At 41.9% G+C, this 20,742-nt stretch overlaps 2 protein-coding genes and 1 long non-coding RNA gene across 5 annotated transcripts in view; 2 read left to right on the plus strand and 1 right to left on the minus strand.

Moving 5' to 3' along the window:
- The first annotated feature begins 1,117 nt into the window (after positions 1-1,117).
- Positions 1,118-20,742, plus strand: part of LOC121718313 (sulfotransferase 6B1-like) — a 37,605-nt gene continuing 17,980 nt past the window's right edge. The window contains exons 1-3 of one of the 3 annotated variants that reach the window (XM_042103315.1): positions 1,120-1,496; positions 18,360-18,377; positions 18,414-18,468. In XM_042103315.1, coding sequence (XP_041959249.1) covers positions 1,429-1,496; positions 18,360-18,377; positions 18,414-18,468 — 141 coding nt within the window. In that variant the 5' untranslated portion in view covers positions 1,120-1,428. Of the gene's footprint in view, positions 1,497-17,649; positions 17,803-18,359; positions 18,469-20,742 lie in introns of those variants that run through there. The other 2 variants (XM_042103314.1, XM_042103316.1) reach the window with 2 other exon arrangements.
- LOC121718431 lies at positions 3,709-20,527 on the minus strand. Its single transcript, XR_006033951.1, has 3 exons — positions 20,444-20,527; positions 20,117-20,122; positions 3,709-3,720 (listed from the first exon to the last, which is right to left on the minus strand). It is a non-coding gene; the product is annotated as an uncharacterized LOC121718431 (long non-coding RNA).
- LOC121718326 lies at positions 9,661-17,513 on the plus strand. The gene is made up of 4 exons (XM_042103344.1): positions 9,661-10,188; positions 14,834-14,905; positions 14,994-15,450; positions 15,570-17,513. The coding sequence occupies exons 1-4, from the start codon at positions 9,909-9,911 to the stop codon at positions 15,598-15,600; spliced, it is 840 nt and encodes a 279-aa protein (XP_041959278.1). The 5' UTR covers positions 9,661-9,908; the 3' UTR covers positions 15,601-17,513.

The following is a 20,742-nucleotide window of genomic DNA, read 5'->3' on the forward strand; positions in this document are numbered from 1 at the left end:
GAGGGAGTGATTGAACAGAACGTAGGCCTACATTGTATGTGTGTACACTACCCCCGGATGAGTTAAATGCAGAGGACACATTTCGTTCAGGACAAATGAAGTAACTTAACCTAACCCAATGCATTGTCCATTTTATAGATTCGCTTTGGGACTAGAACGAGGGATGTAGAAATTTTCATGTCATGATTAAATGGTTTAGGCTACAGACAAGTCTGTTTCAGATCCTCTCTTGATAACCACATTCTCAAACAGATGTGCAAAAACAGGAAGGTGTTTCAACCAGTGGTCTGGAGGGGAATTCCAGTTGTTTACTGAAATTCATGTAATCCTTAGACATCCTATTTTATTTTGGGGGGGGGTTGCCACCAACTGCTCCAAGGTGTTTATGTGGTGGCTGCTAGGGTGCAGAGGCCATTTGCCATTCTGCCTTCATACACCGCTCCCCAGCCTGTTAGGGAAGCGTCTGTCGCTATTACTTTTCTCAGAGACACCTTCCCTAACAGGCCTCCCATGAGGAAGATCGTGGGGTCCTGCCACCAGTGCAGGGCTGTGAGGCACGGTGCAGTGACCGCCACCATGCGATCAGGGCTCAAATTATGTTTTTGTCTTTAAAGGTGTCATGTGTAAGAATTGAGGTAAAAATATCCAAAAGATGAGCTACACACATCAAAATAATTAGAAGAAATAAGGGCGATGATGTCATTAAAAAAATAACAAGGTATAGTGCTGCAGAGAGCATGCTAAATTACTAGCCACAGCCCGACAGGTGTCATAATACCAGTTTCGGCCATGGGAGGCAGTATGCGGAAAACATAACAGCTAGCCAAACTGCAATACACGTGTCTCGGTTGTTACTCTACGGTAAACCAGCTCACTTTCTGGAGGTATACTGCCCCCATCGTTTATGGAATGTGGAGTATGAATATACATGGCACCTTTAAGGGGGTCTCTCTATCTCATAAAAAGTTGGCACATCCCGCTTGTTGTATACTTACGAATAGCAATGACATTTCATACCACTAGGGGTAGTCTATGCATTTAGGTAGATAGTCTTGCACTGCCTCCTTGTAACTGTGTATGAGTTAACGTCTCCTGTTAGAAGAACGTGCTGTTCCTGAGCTCTGAAATACTACAGTATTCATTTGATTACAATTCATATAAAAGCTGCCACTCGGTACAACATCCTTTGTGGTCCTGGTTATTATCCAAGTTACCACATATTTTTGGCGACGAGGTGAACTTGAATTGTTTTTCCATCGCGTTTTGTTTTCAGTGTTAGCTAAAAACAGTGTGCTAGCTAGCGAACTTTAGGCGACTATCTTCATGAGTGGAAGCTCGAGCAGTGCAGAGGAGCACGGTGAAGAGAGAATCAGAACGCCAGTGGCTGTAGAGGAGCGACAAGGATAAGGAGAAGAGCACAGCATTCAAATGGCTACGTTTGGGACTATCGGTGAATTCGTGGAAGGAGACGAGGACTGGACAGAGTATGAGGAAAGGTTGGGACACTTTTTTGCTGCTAATAGAATTGCAGAGGAGGCTAGAAAGCGCTCCGTTCTCCAGAGTGTGTGTGGAGCTAAGACATACAGTATAAGCTGATGAGGAACTTAGCCACACCAAAGAAACCGGGGGAAATTGATTATACTGAACTGGTCAAGCTCGTCGGGAATCACCACAATCCAAAACCATCAGTAATAGTCCAACGTTTCAAACTTCACAGCCATTTTCGGAAGTCAGGTCAGTCTGTAGCTAATTTTGTTGCAGAATTGTGGCAACTGTCAGAACATTGTGATTATAAGGACGTCTTAGATGACATGCTTCGTGACAGATTAGTATGCGGCATTAATAATGACGCCATACAGCGCCGTTTGCTGGGGGAAACTCCACCACTGAAGAAAGCGCTAGAAATATCGTTCGGAATGGAAATGGCGGCAAATAATGCCAAAGACATTCAAAAGGGTCAGGCTGGATCGCAGTCATACAGTCAGTGGCTGTGCACCACGTGAACAGAGAGGCTGCAAAGTCAGGCTCAAGCACACACACATCACGTCAAGGAAGATGACGGAGAGGCAGCGTGTGCATTCCATAGACTGTATATATAGAACTGGACAGTGTGGCTGCATTCTACAGTGTTCTATGGAATTGAAGCCGCCGAGGCGACGCCATATTGGAAAATTTGGAGCCAATTTGAAGTGCGGCTGCGCAGCAAAAGTTGAAGCATGCGCAGTGAAGAGGAGTCGCGGTCAGGCACGCCCACTCAGTTGCCACTCAGCGAGTTAAACACGCCCCTTGTCAAGTGAAACCCGCCCCCTTCTCCTTTCCACAACGCAGGTCGACTCGGCGCTGAAGGCTAGCTGGCTGGATGAATTTTACGGCTGTGACTGAGTTAGCTAAACAGTACAAACAACAATCGGTTTGTTCTTGTCTGGTAAGTGTTGCGTATCAACTGAAACGTTTTTTGTCTATTGGTGTTCTTAAATACGTCTGAGAGCTTATTATGTTGATTATAGACTGTGACAATTTAGTATGGTGAATACTAATGAGCTAACAACAGAAATGCGGACAGCGAATTACATGCTAACGTTAGCAGCTACATTAACGTTACCGGGAGGCTAAGTTAGTCATTGAAGTGAAGATTAGCACACAGCTCCCTTAACAGTCGATGCATGATATAATTGGTTTTATTAGTTGTTGCTGTTTTCAAATATCATGTATGCCATCTCAACATGGAGTTACCATTGACTGTACATGGGGATTAATAACACTAGACAGTCAGTACAGTATATGATGTGATAAAGCAACGGTATGATGTGATAAAGCAACGCAAGTTAACGTTAACGTAATGTGAAGCATGGACCTCATCAACCTCGTGTTAATGTAACTACTAGCCATTTTTTCTAACGTTAACGACACCTCTGTTAGAGCTACTTCTGTGATGGTAGGTCGGTAGCATAGACTGTAAAAAATAGATCGGTAGGTCAGTAGTTGTAGACCGCATAAGTGAATGATCGATAAATGAAACGCCTGCATTAAACACTAGCTGCTACGCCAAGAACCAGTCACTTCCCAGGGATATCGGTGAACATTTGAGAAAGACCTTAGTTTGTCATCTAACGTCCATGATCAGTCATACTGATAACGTTATTTTTCAAGCTGACGCAAGTTAATAACATTCACACCGCATATTTAAATGTGTAGTTAACATTGTAGGTAGGCTGTGAAGTTTATTGCACACATATATTTAATTAATTGGTATTACTAGTGGTGTTGAGTGCCTGATTAGATGCTTTGTAATGTTGTAAAATTGTCTGACTAACTTTATTGTAACTTTCCTTTTTGCAGGTAAGATATGGGTGATGACTGAATGTACTGGAGGTGGCGGCAAGGTGGTCTACATTAGTCTGCAAGCAAGGGAATGCCTACGTGAAGATGTTTGGCTGGGGTGGTCTGAGGTGGCATGTCCTCCCCCTTTCTCCAAGTACCCTGACATCCATCTCCCTGACATCATCACCCACCGTCACTGGATCAACCTGAAGCCCCTTATACATGGGACATGGCACAGCACCACTACGTTCTGAAAACACATGACTTTCAATAACTTGCATGGCACCAAGAAAGGTCTGCTTCTGCTCTGAACCTTCTGTTAATGTGACATCATTTATACTTGAGGCTGTACACATCCCTTTGTTTCTATTTTCTTTATTGATGTCACCCAAACTTCAACTTTCTGTATGCCCCTGAACTCACACAAAATGTAAATTGCAATGCGCCATTTAACTAGTGGTGTAGTAGAGTTAGTTAGTTGTAGTGGTGGGTATACTGTGAGCAACCCCAAATGTTATTAAATACATATCCTTGCCTATTTTAAATGGGTTTACTGTGTAGTCCTGTGTATCACGTAGACTATACCACGGTCATTTAACTGCCTTGGTATTTAAGTCAGAGGCCATTGCTTAGTATTTAACTGTAGCCTACACAAAGATGTAGATGTTACAAGAATGTTAATATCAGATTAATTATTGGTTGATACTAAATCAATATTGAATGTTTTTTATTTATTTTGTGTGATCTATCATTCAGAATGCTGCAACATGCCACAATCAGCCAAAGAGGACACATCGTAACTCCTCTCCTAGTTACTCTCCATTGGCTCCCTACAGTAGACAGAATTAAATTTAAATCTCTCACTTTGGCCTATAGGACATTGACTGGATCTGCTCCTTGTTATTTTAATTCAATGATCAAGATATACATCCCCAACCGCCCACTGTGGTCTTCTGATGAACTTCTGTTGTGTCGACCAGTCTTAAACGCTAGGTCAAATTCAAGACTCTTTTCCTCAGTGGTACCATGTTGGTGGAATGAGTTGCCCAGTGCTCTTCGTTCTTGTGATAGTTTTTGGTCTTTTAAGCACTTCTTATACATTATGGTTTGTATGCAGTAGTACTGTTTTATTTTCATTATAGGCTGTTGATTAATTTGACATTGTTTATTATTGATATTCTCCTTAATGTAGTCTTACCATGTTATTGTTATTATATTATTGATTGAATGGGCATTATTATTTATTATTGCTTTCCCCCCTCATTGTTTATTTCATTAGGCTATTGATTGATCCCTGTTTTAAGTATTATATTGTTTTGTATTTGTTAAGGGTAACCATAACCATCATAATGTGGTATTTTCTTATGCACTTGAAACAAAGAATAAAAATGTTTCTTTAAACGTAGTACCACTTTATTTAAATCACACACTGAACAGCAAAGTAGCTTCCTGATTATGTGTAAAATGTTTAGAGTATCCTGTCCTGATGTAGTAGGTCCATGTTCTCATATTTTTACAGCTGACATGAAGGCTGCAGTATTACATTTTTGATTTATAATGGAGCACCCTCTCTGGTGAAAGACTAGCAAGCCTGTGGTAGAGGCATACGATTACAGACATATTGAGAGGGCCTATCAATGAGTTGTCACAGTTTTCAATTTAGACGTATTATTTTGAAATGATGTACGTCTACGGGAGGATTTACCCCGCAAAATGCTACGGGAGGATTTCTCATGCAAAATGCTTCTCCAGCAGTGCAATCGCAGGTAACAACGATACCTTAACGCATTTTCAGATACCGCTGTTCTGAGCATACTAAGCAAATTGGCCATTTGTAACTTTGAATCCCTCCTCACGTTAAGCTATGGTCCAATAATGTGTTCACTAAAACACAAGTAACGTTATTTGTCGGGCTGATTCATAAATGGGCATACCGAGGTTGTCGACCTAGCAGGCTAGGTGGCGTTTTTTGCCATTCGCAAAACTAAGCAAGAGTTAACGTTAATGAAACTTTACATCGCCTTCTCCAGTGACAAAGTATATCCAAATGAAGTTGCAACGATGATGGCGGCAATCACTGGTTACGTTAAACCATTTCAAACAAGTAGGACTGTAAATGATGGTGACTATGGCTAACGTCACTTCGGATCAATATAGCAGAGCCCTTTTACTTTACCTATCAACTGGCTAATGCTAGCATGATGTAGCATGCTATGAGCTAATATACTTAGCATCTACGAAAGAACAGAACATATCTTTTTTCACAAAGAATCTGTCACAACTAACAACGATGTCTCTTACCAGCAACTACACAATGTATGACTATCAATATGTATTTAGTCAGACTGTGATAAGATATAGCCTAATGATAATAACAGCAACACTTATTTAGGTTAGATTATGTGTCGAAATCATAGGGTCGAAATCAGGTGTTAAAATAAGTGAGCGATGACGCGGTAGTGTCTGCAGCCAGCTGTCAATCATAGGTGTAAACACGCCCTTTTAGATTTGTTAATATAACATTAAAAAAAATAATTTCAGCGAGAAAAGAAAAATTGTGTGTATTGAAGCATCTTGAAAACTATTTTTTCGAATAAAAAGTTGTTGATACAAAAATAGTTTTAGATGAGAAAAGTGACACGGAAAGTTGGCTACTTGGCCATTGAAATACATGGGGATGGGCGGAGTTACACATTGTACTGCAGCCAGCCACCAGGGGGCTCTGGACTAACGCTCGCATCACTCTTAACAGACGGCACACTGTCCAGTTCTATATATACAGTCTATGGTGCATTCAATATGTTTGCAGTGGACACAGATGAGGGACCACCTATGCCCTACTATGCAACAGTGACTGTTGAAGGACAGGACATTAAGTTTGAGGTTGAGGTCATCAGTGAGGAGACCTACAGGAGGACATGGGGACATAAGCCACCTCCTATTAAGCCTTCGAATCTCAAACTAAGGACATACACAGGTCAGGCCATACCTCATTTGAGGGTGTTACATGTGAACATTTCAGTAGGAAGTCAGAGGGCTGAAGGCAGACTTGTCATAGCTAAAGGTAGTGGGCCTAGTCTTTTGGTCTTGACTGGCTACGCACAATTAAAGGAGAATTCCGGTGTGATATTGTCCTAAAGTGTATTGAAACATGATACCGAGTGTGAACGTATGTCTCATAGCCCATCTCGGCTTGTCCCCTGCACTCCAAAATCTGGCGCTAGTTAGCCGATGCTACCAACAGCTTTTTCAATAGTGGTGCTTCGGCATCGGGCTAGCATGCAAATAAATCACTGTTTTACACCCATTTAAGAGGCTCAATGTATCTCCACACTTCATTGGTAGACTTCCTAGGGCCCTGACATTTAAAACGAGACATTGAGAACTTTGAAAAAGCACTGGTAGTTTACTTACAAGACAATTTATACAGACAGTATCTTCACGAAGTTTAGCGTTTGCAGCCATCTTGAATTTAGTCACGATAAGTCGAGCAAGGAGTAAGAATGAACAGGTATGATAAGGGATCAGATTCCAAAAATAATTCAGTGGAAATGCATGGATTCCAGTTGCCATCGTTGTATCATCCATGTAGGCTAGCCCAATGGATGCCCATGTAAATAGACAAAACACTCGCATCAAAGCAGCGACTTTTTCGGACTTGCGAGTGCTGTCAAATTGATCGTATGTGGTTTGCTCATATAGTCTAGTGGTGTGGTGGTTAAGTGCAGTCATGCTGTTTTCAAGACCGTATGTAGGTCTATGTCCAGTAGCAGCCTATATTTTAATTTAACATTTTTAATGGTCTTATGGGGGGGGGTCTTAGCTTCCAAGGTTGTAGGTAAAATTCCATCACACCTTAAAAGGGCTTCAATAAATTGTACAGTAGGTACCCTTTGAGGCTTAGGCTATTTTCAGTGTCGGCCTAATTTTACTATTACAGTAAGCTCATTGTAAGGGCCATCTGTTATACTAGGCTATATAGTTTTCAAGACAGTATAGGCTACCCATATCTGGGAAAGTGTATGATGTGATCATGCTTGTATTAATAATATACAAAACACTAAAATATTTCTATAGTTATTTTTGTAAGGGGTTACTCATAAGTGAAGTGAAACCTGACTAAGAGAACACTGACAAGACTTGCACAATAATCCTCTCTTGAGCCATCGCTGACTAGATGTGAAAGTTGCAGAATACCATGGAATTATAAAAGCAGATGTACAGATTGAGAAATTACACACTGCCTTTTCTCTCCTGTAGCATTTGATCAGTGTTTGAAGTTAAACTAGGGTAGTACCTAACTATAGCTACTACAAACTACTCCATAATCAAACAATCATCAAACAATATTCAAACCTAAACAATTGCACTCTATACTAAGCTATGACCCTTTTTAACCAGATAAGTCATATATTAGTTCTTTGAGGCCTAGGCTATTTTCAGTGTAATTTTAAGCTCTTTGGTCATTGTAAGGGTAATCTATTATGCTATAGGCTATATATAGCCTACGTTTCAAGACAGTATAGGCTACCCATATCTGTGAAAGTATGATGTGATCATACTTATGGAAGCCTATATGAAGGAAAAATACTTTAGTCTCATGATTGTTACATTCAGATCACCTGAAGCATGATGGTAGAAATATCTATCCAAAGCTCAGTTGATCTGTAGCTTGGAAAACCCAGGCTAGTTGATCTGTGCATGTCGTGATCAACTTTTGATTCTTTGATATGGAAACCAAGTTCCTTATTTTGGGCTATAACATTAGAATTTCAGCTCAAAGTTGTAGAAATTTGCTGCAATTGGAAAACTCTGGAACGGCTTACTGTACAGAAGAATGCTTCATATTGTCGTGTCTGCTGTTTATTGTTATGGTTTGCCCTGTATTGAGTGACGCGTTTGTGAGATATACCATTGAGAGTAATGGGTGGAGATGGTGGAAGCGCATTGTGCAGAATGGAAATATGCTGAAATGTCATGTGTCCAATGTTTTGTCGCGAACCGTTTATCATAGCACATGGCCGCTAATATCATTGGAAAGCTCCAATTGTGCTCTTTCATGTGACATCTGTGTGATTTATGTGAGAGAAGTATTCCGTGAGCAATTCAACAGAGAATAATGGATGTGAATTTCGACGCATATTATACTAAACGCAACACAGTCTCACCCCTAGTCGTCACATATTGAGGCTTGGTCACTGCCCCTTGTCGTCAACTGTTGAAGCGGAAGGTACCCCCATTGCGTCGCTACTGGGCGATGAAGGCCGCCCCATAGACCTGAACGTAAATCCCTCGTCGTCGTTTTTTTAACGCATAGGGCTATCCAATTGACTTGAATGTAAAACCCTCATCGTCACATTCTGCCGCTGCGGTCAACGAAGGAGAATTTTGGTTTTCTTGGCATTGAATTTTGGCTGGAGAATTTTGGTTTTCTTGGCGTTGATGACAAATAACTGGACTAGATACTGGCGCTATCTTGCAATGAAAATGCGCGAGGGTTAGCCTTCTTAGGATACAGGATTTTTATTTTCTTCTTATTTTTTTTAGGCTACCAATTGGCCAGACCCTCAACTTCGGATTTTGATGCAGGGGGTCAACAAGCGATTCACGCTGTGGGCTTTGTAATAATAATAATAATAATAATAATAATAATAATAAGCTACCGGTAGGCCTAGTAGTAGGCTTATGATTATTACTGTAAAAATCGCATAATTCTTGCATAGCCTGTTTGACGTCGGCCAATCAACGTCAACAGTGATCGTTTACATCATGTTATGCGACGATCCCAAGCACCATTGCGTTTTTTGACTCCTTAACGTAAGTATTGCACTCAAACTAAAATTGGACATGTAGCTTTTTGACAATAGGAAATAATCAAAGCATGCCATTAAGTTGTCACTGGATGTTGTGTTGTGCTTGGTAGTGTTTAAGCGCACTGCAGGGATTTTATGGTAGCCTACAGAGATTGGCATAAAACTTGTTGCACCATGTGCTCTTGGGGCTAGCGGAGGCCTATAGCTTGTGCATTTCCCCTTTCCATTAGCCTACATTCTTGCAACTAGTAGCCTAGTTGTTGAGGAGTTGAGCCACCACGTTCTGCTGCTATAATCATAATCCTATTCTGTCTTGGTGTGTGTGTGTGTGTGCTAGGCTATTTAGTATGTATAATATTGTAATATGTATCTTGGTTACTTAAATAATAATAATGATAACTTGCTTTTATATAGCGTCTGTCATGATACCCAAGGTCGCTTTACATTTCATGTAAGCAGGCCTCAGTTAAGAGATGTGCTTTAAGAAACTTTTTAAACAGGGCCAGTGAGGGGGCTTGCCAGATATATAGGGGTAGCTGGTTCCAAAGAGTGGGTGCAGCTACATGGAAAGCTCTGTCACCGAAAGTCCTAAGTCTGCTGCGGGGGATGACCAGCAGGTCCTTATCAGAGGACCGCAAAGACTTCAGTGAGGTGGAGGGGTGAAGGAGTTCAGCAAGGTAGTGGGTAGTAAACACATTAAGTGATTTGTAAGTGAGGAGGAGGATTTTATAGGAGATATGGGACTTGATAGGAAGCCAGTGAAGCTGTATCAAGATGGGGGTCATGTGCTGCCAGTGCCACCAGTGTAAGGACTCTGACCCTGAGCCGAACGAGCTCTTGAAGGAGGTCGACAATCTTGTCCAGCAGGCTGAAGATAGGGATGAACTCCAAAAGCTCCAGCAGTTCATCAGCATGCCACAGGAGGCAGTACCATCCGCCAGCCAGCCATCCGCCAGCCACCCATCCACCAGCCAGCAACCTGTGAAGTGGGTGAAGAGGGACAGCGATGGGAACATTATTTATGCAAGGCCAAGGTCATCCCGAAAACAGAGAGGTCAGATTTACTTTACATTCATGTTAATTTAATGTTTAGCCTGGTTCTCATACATACTGATCAGCTTTGCATCTCAAGTCTGGCCAGGAGGCCTACCTCCACTACTTCTACAGAGAACTAATCAAAACCTTACTTTCACCCCAACATGACAGAGGCGGGCTTAACACGTGTTTTGTTTAAAATATTGATGCATCCCACTTTTTTCTCTGTAATCATTGGTCAGATTGGTTGTAGGGATATTCAATACCTGCAGAGGCATTTTTATCTGTGTCTGTTAGACCTGCCTCATGAAGGCTGGAGCTGACATGAAATTGGCCAGACTGATATGCATAGCGGATCAGTACGTGTGAGAATCCCGGTTTTCAAATTTTACATTAAGTCATTCCTTAAATAATGGCCGGGGCCTTTATTTACTTCAGCTGCACCAGACCCAGGGTTTTATTTTAGGTAGGCTTTGTATTACAGGCAGGCCTTTATATCTTGATGTAGGCAATCCTTTGATGGATATGGTGTCTGCATGCATGGTGTGCCTGCACACCCTTCCAATGTTTTCATAGTTTGACCCCAACCAAAGTTTCGGTATTGACTACATGAATACACTAGTGCATACCTTGCTGAAATGTTCTGCTAATTATAATCACCTGGTTTTCTGTTGGAACAAATAGCCTATTTAAAACTTTTACTTTGAAGCCAGAATGCCCAACTCTGGCTATGCACAGCGGCATGAAAACCCAATGTCTATAAATGGGAATAGCCTACAACTGTGTGAATTATGTTGATAAAACAAGACCTCCGTAATTTTTTTGTGCTTCAGCAAATTGTCCTGCAGCTTATTACAGTAGATGTCCAGCAACGGTATTTCATGGAAAGCTTTACGGTCGCTATTTAGGTAGATGTGAAAACAGACACCTTGATATTAAGAGTAATCTTACTGTTGACAGGTGATTTCACATCAGCAAAACTAGTGACATGACACTTCCTAGTTTGGTGACATGATGATGGGAAAGGCAGAGATGCATTACGCATGGCTCTACTCAAAGGCTGCTCTGCACTGTGCTGCGCTGTCAGCAGGACCTATTACTTCGGCCTGCATCAAACACGCATAATGCTTCCAAATAGGACTAATTTTGTATTTTTTTAAAATCTGGCCTGAATTTTGGGTCCAGCCTTAATTTTCTTGCATCGACCACAACCCCGGACGTAATATCAGGCCCGGTTATTATTTAAAGAATGACAGTATGTGATTAATATATTACTTACTTGTGGCTACCATCAATGAAAAGCAATGCTAAAACTTTGTATCATTACAGTATGTATAAAAGGTGTTTGTGGTGATGTATGTGTGTGTAATTGTATGAAAGCTGTTTTTTTTTCTGCTACACCAGGTCCCAGTCACAGCCAGGGTCATAAGACTGGGCTGACCTTTGAAAATCAGAGGTTTACAGGCCTCGGTGGCCTTGGTGCTTTCAATAATCTGCTTTGCGTCCTACTAATAGCGATTTTTATTTATCCTGTGGCCTGTCAAAATAATCTTAGAATTTGCACTGTGAATGCTATGTCTTTTACGCAGTGGAGAAAGTGACAGCACAAGAAAGAAAGTTCTTCCAAGTTCACCCATTCTTCTCATCACACAGACATCACAAGTATCACATGAAAGATCACATGATTTCCCTACCCATTCATCTCGGTGGAATACTTCACGAACCCTTCTTTTAACACATGACAAACCATATATCAGAATGAACAGCAGACCTTACCGAACACAAAGGTGTAAAGCAGTCCCCTGTACAGTTAGCCGTTCCAGAGTAATCCAGTTTTGAATTTGCAGTAAATTTCGACATGCATGGATGTCTCAATTTTGTGCTTTAAGTTTTACAATGTGTTTAAATTGTTCCACATGATTTTATAACGTGCCAAATACAAAATCAGTGTTACAAATATCGCCTAGATATTGGTAAATCAGAGGACAGCTGACTAAGAGTTTGTGAAAGTAGCCTTAATGATCACAAAATGCTAAGCATGCATGTAGGCTATTTGAGTTTCTTAAAGCTGAGCTGTGCTTAAATTGTTCAATACATGATTTCATAACAGGCCAAATATAAAATAAATGTTATATATAGCCTAGATATCTGTAAATATTAGATGATCAGATGATTTACAGCTCTATGTAATATGTCATGTTTCATGTTTTTGTAATGTTTCATACAGTGATGCAGGTCTACTCAGTGAATAGGCTAAATACAACTTTGATCATTTTTATAGCCTACTACTGTATAGTTAACTTTGGCCTTGGTGCCCTGACATGTGGCCTTAGTGCCCCCCACCAAATATGCCCAACTGAAGGCCAAGTGGCCTTGCCCCCAGAATGGTGAAATTCCAAGCCTGCTCCTATCCATATGATTAAGCAGTCACACCTTCATCAAATGTATGACAAGTAGTAGGTCTGGTCAACAAATTCACCAATGAACAGGTCACTCTGAATCAGACAGAGCAGCAGCCGGTACACTCCAGTAAAGACCAGTCGGCAGCCTGTGGTGACAGTGCAAGCTTTCAGATGAACTCACATCGACTGTCTACATCACCAATAACCAAAGAAAAATCAAGAGAAAGACTTAATCTCCTCTGTGAACTGTGGAGATTCAAGATGTAGAGTTTTCCGTGGGTCCAGTCTCCTGCCCAGCACTGAGCCAGTTTTCTTAACAAGCTTGTCCTGCTGCTTGGTGTCCCTCTTGGTCAAACTGCCCCCTCCAGCACACTGCCGCATAAAAAAAATACACTGGCCACCACAGTGTTAAAGCTAAAGCATCTCCACACACTCATCAGAAAGAATAGGCGGCTTAGTCCCTTCCTTTAGAGAGCTAGTCCAACTTAGCATCTATGCGCTGTGCAGTGGTGGGTATAGCCGACGTAGCCTATCCATCTCAAATTTCAGAAAAAGAGTTTATCCACCTCTTGGCAGTCTCTGCCTAAACCTCCTAATTCATTTTATGCATAAGCATAGGCTACCTCACTGTGCAGTCCACCTACGGTGGTCACTGAATTCATAGTAGCCCAAACCGACCTCTTTTACCACTACACCCCTGTTTATGACAGTGAAAACTGTAACCTTCTAACGCACGCACATCTCTCTTTGCATCTAGACTCCCAGATTGTTGTAGACGTGAACCGATTCAATATCATCCCCAAATAGGTAGTGTAACTATGCTGACCAACTTATTTTATATTTTTAAGATGTTTAAGCGGGACCATTACAAACAACCAACAGAAAATGCTTTTAAACTCAAATGATATATTGTGATGGCTTAAATCGATGCAAAAAGTCATACAGAAACTTAAATCATTCATAAATCTGTGGTAATATTGAAATAGTCATAAGAAAATAAAATATGGGAAAAGTCTAAATGAATCTCGGAAGAGAAAGGAGTTATGATAAAGTTTGAGCTACTTCACAACTGGCGGAATAGAAGGAGACTCGGTAGAGACGAGCGTTACCAGCTGAAGACTGGCCATGGGAGCGTAGAAGCTACGAGTTGGAACAAGGGACTTTTGGCAACAACATGACAAGGGCAAGAAGTCGTCTGGCCTAGCTGCAGATCCATTCCTCTCATGTGCAACACAAAGTAGTTGAGCCGGTCCTCTTCTGCATTCTGCACAGGATCCATGCGTCTTTATAGTAATTCCTCCCAGGCATAATCCACAAAGGTAAATCCGGAGTGCTATTTCAATCTTCGGTGTATTTCTGTCTTTCAAACGGTCCCGCCACGTCTCACACACCCTCGGCAACCATCAGTCAGCAACTTCCGCATCAGCTGATGCTCAATCAGTGCTTTCCCCCCACATGTTTAATGAGACAGCCTTTTATAACCAGCTGATGGTAACGTAAATCACTGCAATTATGTGAAGCAAAACAAACCCATTTGCATAAGCCAAATCAAATTCCAGATAAAATATAAATATTTTTTTTAAAAACTATAATATTGGGAAAGGAAAGGTAGGCTACTGTAGCTCACTTGATGGGGTGCCCTCTTCCTCCTAAAATCCACCATAATCTCCTTGGTTTTAGCAGTGTTGGAAGTGGAGACAGCATACTGCACCAGTTCTTAAAGCCTCCGCCAGGTCCATGTACTCCTGCTCTTGACCACTCCTGATACAGGCCACAATATGTGTGGCATCAGAATATTTTTGCATGTGGCAGGACTCTGATTTGTATTTGATGTCTGCTGTATAGAGTGTGAACAGGAAAGGAGCTAACGCAGTCCCCTGTGGAGCACCGGTACTGTTACTGTGACTGTCCCAGAGACACAGCTCCCAAGCCTGATGTGCTGTGGCTGTTTTGTCATGTATTCTGTAAAACAAGTGTTCAGGGAGTGATCCAGTCCCATCCCTTCTAATTTGTATTGCAGTATGAGGGCCTGAATTGTATTAAAAGCACTTGAAAAGTCAAAGAAAGGGTTTCCTCACACAACTTCCTGGCTCCTCCAAGTAGGTGTTGGCTTGGTGGAGCATGTAAAATACTGTATCCTCCTCTCCAACATAATCCCAACACAAGAGAATTCAAGGATTTTTATATTTCATGTCAGGTACAATTTCATGTTGAATGTTTGATTAACTGGGTAACATTCTTAAATCCTTTTTGCACTGACAGTAAACCCAGCTGATGTGGACACCTTGGGTGAAGTTCATCAAATTATTGATGAGCCAGTGAGACAGGACAAAGGTAAAAACATAATGTCAAAAAATTAACAATCATTGCATTGATACATTTATTGTCAGTTATATTAGATGCACTGCTTTGTTGTTACCAGACACCTTAATTGAAAAGCTGAGGTGCCTCCTGGCTGATGCTGGCATAACGACAGATCCGCCAGCATCACCATCTCCATCATCATCATCATCATGGACACATCGGAAGCAGGTGGCCAGTGAGCACTGGAGCAGGGCGAGGGAGGACATGACGGCCAACCTTCTGGCAGCTGAAAGACCCCCCTGCCAACCTTGTCAGGTTTGCCGGCACACAAAGGCTGTGGTACGCTGCAGGGACTGCCTTGCTCAGCTTCTATGTGGAGGCTGTGACCAGGCAGTACATAACAGCCATCCCTTGCACAACAGAGAGGCCATGTTTGAGGGGTTTTTCAAACCTCTAAGTCCCGTTGTAGGAGTAACCCGCAAGGATGACCGCTACTGTTATGTTAGTTATGGTATGTATGAAAACAGGGTGTCTTGCTGGACCTGGCAAGATGGTCATTGTGATAGGAATGAATGGTGAGATTTCTTCTTCTGATGCATTACGGTATAGTGTATGATATTAAGCAGATATATTCTTTGTTATTTACAATATATACAGTAGATACAGTATCACACCAAACTTATGACTTCCACAGGAAGACACCAACTGGCCCTACCTTCACTTAGATGTGCTACCTGCCAGGCCACCTGGAATGCGGGCTTACCTGACCTGGTAGCAAGTGGCTACTGGCCGGCCACACCCAATTTTGAAACCATTTACTCTACTGACCTATTTTGGTCATACTCCAAAATTAAATTACGGGCACCAGGTTTGTCGAGGCAGGCATTTTTGGGGATGCAGTCAAATTTTCCTACTTCCTCTAATTAACACCTGATGCATAAATAAAACCAAGCCTGTCTTTTGTGCAAATGTATAGTGGTTCAACAGTTCAAAATGTATCTATGTAAATATCGTTCAAAAACCATGACACAGTAAAATAAATCAAACGCCTTATAGGTCACATAGCATGAATAGATACATACTGTATGCCAGTACTTACCACGCAGAACAAGGCATCCAGTGCACTTTAACTTCTTCCTTATCCTACAGAAACACACACACACACACACACACAGTTAATCATATTTCTGTGGTTACTGTGACCATACAGACACTCGTTCACACTTGGCTATATGCGCTGGTCAGGAGACATGAGTTTACCATTTGAATGCTGTCTATAGAGTAATATTGCACATTGAAGAGAATATCAGAGAAACAAAGAAATATTGTTCTAGATCTTACCTGTATCATTCTTTTCTCAACAATACAGTCATATTGCCACACTTTTGTATTGTAGCATTTTCGACACCCTGAAATAACAAAGACAAAAAGTCTTGTTTGAAAAACAAACCCTAGGTTATCAATAAATGGTAGTATATGTTAAAAGCATTTGCTATAGATAGATAGACAAATAGATAGATGCACAGATAGATTTATAGAGATACTATTAATCATATACAAATACATATACTGTATCTGGAAGGAAAAGAAGGTGACCGATCACTCCTCATGGGTGTTGTTGGGAAGGACCGGCTCTGCCGCTGCCTCTATGGGGCATGGTGGGCACTGACCATCCCTGCTGTGGTGCTGAGCTGCCATGCACCATATCTTAGTTATGCTGCTTTAGCCGAGTGCTGACACTAACCTCTTACAGTATGTGTTATGCCGTACAACTCTCTCTCTCTTCTCACTATATTTTACACATATATCTGTGTGAATGTATGAAGTATGAATCTCCTAGACTGGCCTTACTCTTCCCACATCCTCCGTCCACATATACTACAATCAGCTCTGCTGAGTGTCATGCCTGCTGTTCACTCCCTGTCTCCCTGTTATCAACCCCTCCTGCATGGACTGCAACCAACTTCACAGGAGATCCAGACCAGGACCGACTCTCCTCCTTCCTAGAGGCCCTGCGACTGACCCCCCCCCCCCCCCCCCATGATGGCACTGTCAAGATGACCTCCACCTAAATGCTACCCCCACGACTGATCCCACTCGCTGACTCTAACATTATGTCTGGCAACTACTATGCTGTCCAACCAGAACTTGTCTGGCTACGACGACACTGTCCAACAAGAGCTTTAGACAACCACCTATGGCTTGACTACCATGTTTTGGGACAATTTTTGTAATCTTGTTGCGATGATGCTTTGCCAAAACCATGGACAATTTTGTTATCTATCACTTCTGGTAAACTACTGACTGTACAAGTACTTCATTGGCCCCTGGCAGTTGGGTCGCACCCTTGAGTTGCAGATATGCCCAAGTTTTTTTCCTAAATAACTACCAGAAGGGAGTGTGGGTGCGCCTGTCTGTAAAGCACCATGAGACAATTGTATTGTAATTGGCGCTGTAATTGGCAAATATAATTGAATTCAATTGAATATGAATGGTGTGCCATTACAGTAAAGTTACATTGTAACATGTGAAACGAGTGACTTGGAAACATGCAGAAAGGTGCAAAGGTGCTATATTTGTCTTGTGTATATAAGTCTTGTGTATGAATGTAAACCTGTAACTTACTAGGCTTTGTTTCACAAAATCTGGAATCAACATTAATCATGTAGTTTGTGTTGGGTTTAAACAGGTTACAGTGCAATTACCTTCAACTGACATTGTGCCAGGGAGGCCAGTGCTCTTTTTCACATTGTAAAATACTGAAGCAATAGATACAATTGCCCAATTCTTGTAAAAGCTTACAATACCAGCCATTCACACAACCATCACAATGAAGTAGGCTATGGAATAGCAGCCCAAGAGCCTCTCACAACCAAGACAACCCAAGGGAATCCTTATGGACCTATTGATCCAGGTTCAACTTTAAGGTACAGGCTATGTAGCATAATGGGAGCATGTCAGTAAAACAAAAAACTACAGGGCAATTAATCTGAGGAATTTTAGGCCGACAACTTTTTTTGGCACTCACTTTCAGGTCAAATTGTTTTGCAGGTATCTGGAGAGTTTAGTTTCTCACACACTCTAGCCTAACTGTTTTGCTTCCTCTGCCCACATATACTGCAATCACCTCCGCTGAGCGTCATGCCTGTCATTCACTCTCCGCCTCCCTGTCATTCACTATGCAGCACTGGGTGGAGGGTAGGACATGAAAATAAAAGAAAACCCTTGACAGAATCACACCAATCACAGTCTAGCAGTGCCAATAAGGCTCAGAGAAAAGTGCTGCAGAGAAAGATCACTTTACCTTTTTTTCTTTTATTTCTAATTTGAGGCTGGGACTGATGGACTGTGGATTCTGGAGGTTGGGGAGGTCCCAAATAACATTAACTTGTAAACTTAACTGTAATTAACAATTTGCATAAACATAAAGATTGGCTGCAGAGAAAGATCACTTTACCCTTTTTTCTTTTATTTCTCTTCTGAGCCTGACCCTGGAGCTGAGGCTGGACATGGAGCTGAGGCTGGTCATGGAGCTGAGGCTGGACATGGAGCTGAGGCTGGGGTGTGTGGACTACAGCCTCAACTTGGAGCAGGTGAGCACCAAGTTGAGTCTGGGGCTGGGGTGTAAATGGCATAGAAAACAGGTCCAGGATAACACCGTCATCCATCAGCTGAGGCTGGGTCAGCTGGACAGGTAAGGGCAGGGTGTCTTCCTGAGACTGCTGGTCAGGCAGGAGGTTGTCTTCAGGTTGCTGGTCAGACAGGGAGTCATCCTCGGCCTGCTGGAGAGGCAGGGGGTCAGCCTGGGTCTGCTGGTCAGGTGGGGGGTCATCCTGGGGCTGGATGTTTGTTCCTGTTGAGGAGGTCCTTATTCATTTTAATCTGTATTCATTAAATAAAATACACTTGAAAATAAGTTTAAAAAAATAATGAGTTTAGCAAAAACCTAACCTTGCTTTTTCAGTAAATACTCATACGCCTTTTTCATCGCATCAACAAAAGGCCTCATGTCTTCCGTAAGTGGCATTCCTAAAGTGATATCAGCCACCCATGAATGCCTCTGCTTCCTGGCTATACATAAAATGGGCATATACTCCAAGGCAGAAAGTTTCTGCACCTGAAATGAGTAGAAGTACTTGAAAAATGAGAGAAAATGTCATGTTGCAGTGGTATCACACATACACAAACATGCACCTGTCTTGCAGCACTTTATACATCCCCCACAGCTACATGGACCTGTCTTACACCTCTCCACACTAATATCCCTCCACCTACAATCAACCAAAAGACCTGACAACCCAAACACATTGTTTGCCCTGCTCTTTTGCCCCCCCCTCCCCACACTGCCCCCACCACCACACACACACCACTGCCATCACCAGTAAGCCCCCCCCCCCCCTCCTCCCCCCACATGCACAGCACACTGTCGCTCCACCCCTGCCTCACCATAACCTCCACCCCACCCATACACACAGTTAACTGTAATCCCCCCAGCTATCACCTATGCCCATCCTCAAGAGGACCCCCAAGCTGCCCCATGTCTATGCACTCCTCACATAAACATTCCTTTTTTTCTACTCAGTATGAAATCACACCACATTTGCATGACATCACATCACGTATGTAATAAATATTCACATAAAGTCAGGCAATGACTGAAAACAATGTATTGATTAGGGATTACATTTCTTAACACTGAAAGGAGCAGTTCACACAAGGAGCAAGTGAAAAGTGATGTCATAAAGTGACCTGTCGGAACCCAATCCGTACCGCCTACCTGATCCGTTGTGCGCATGCGCACTACTTTGCAGTCCATTAGATTGTTTTACTTTGCTACTTTGCAGTCCATTAGATTGTTTTACGACTTTACCCAATTCGTTCTTCGCGGGTTTGTTTACATGAGGCATAGCTGCCACGAAAAATCGGAGGGAGACGGACACACATAGAAAGATAGCAGACTTGAATTGTATTTAGCTTACTTGTATTTAATCAGAAAAGGGTTCAGATGCTCTCAACTTTTTACAAAAACTAGTCCTAGACCCTGGCCATGGCACAACTGGCATTTTCAGATCGCACCCCAACTCTACCACTCTCCCATTCTCTCCAACTCTACCCCTCACTCCACTCACTGTCAAGAGTCCTATCTTATTAAAGGCAAAATAGGCATAATAGCTAATAAAAGAAAGGTATTTTTATGCAGCCTCCAAGGTCAAAACAAAGGTTGGCAGTTCTAAATAATACTTGTTCCTAAATAACATTTATGAACATAACAGTAAATAGCATTTACTTACAAGAAAACATTTGGTTAGCACTTTTAGAGAGTTAATCAGATGTATAGGATAGGCTGTTAGGCATATATGTGCTGATGAGCAAACTGAGAGAGGAGGAGGAGCGATTCTGTACACAGTTCGAATCCATCCAAATGTTGCCCTGTTTATGGTGTGCTACCCTGACACACTTGTTACTAAACACCCTGAGCACAGTGTGTGCATGAGTTCGGTGTCTTCTTTACATAAATTCTAAAGAGGGCCCAAACAATAAAATAATAAAATAAAAAAAATAAAAAACTAATAAAAATCAGAACCCGGAGTGTGCTGCACTTCTATGATGTTGAACAGTTAGGCTATGCCAATAGCCAGCACCTAAGAATTCTGTGGACACCACAAGAATACATACAGTACCTGTGGGATGCATTCATTAGTCTCAGTAAAAGGAAAGTTATATAAAACCAAACATTAAGTCATACCTGTCAACATTTAGCATTCCAAAAACGGGAGGGGTCAGTGTTTATACCGGATCTGTGTTTGCATATTTAATACGTTTCATACACGTGTTTCAACACTGCATTTCGGTCGTTGCTTTTACCT

The sequence above is a fragment of the Alosa sapidissima genome, chromosome 9, assembly GCF_018492685.1.
Source record: "Alosa sapidissima isolate fAloSap1 chromosome 9, fAloSap1.pri, whole genome shotgun sequence".
Taxonomy (NCBI): domain Eukaryota; kingdom Metazoa; phylum Chordata; class Actinopteri; order Clupeiformes; family Clupeidae; genus Alosa; species Alosa sapidissima.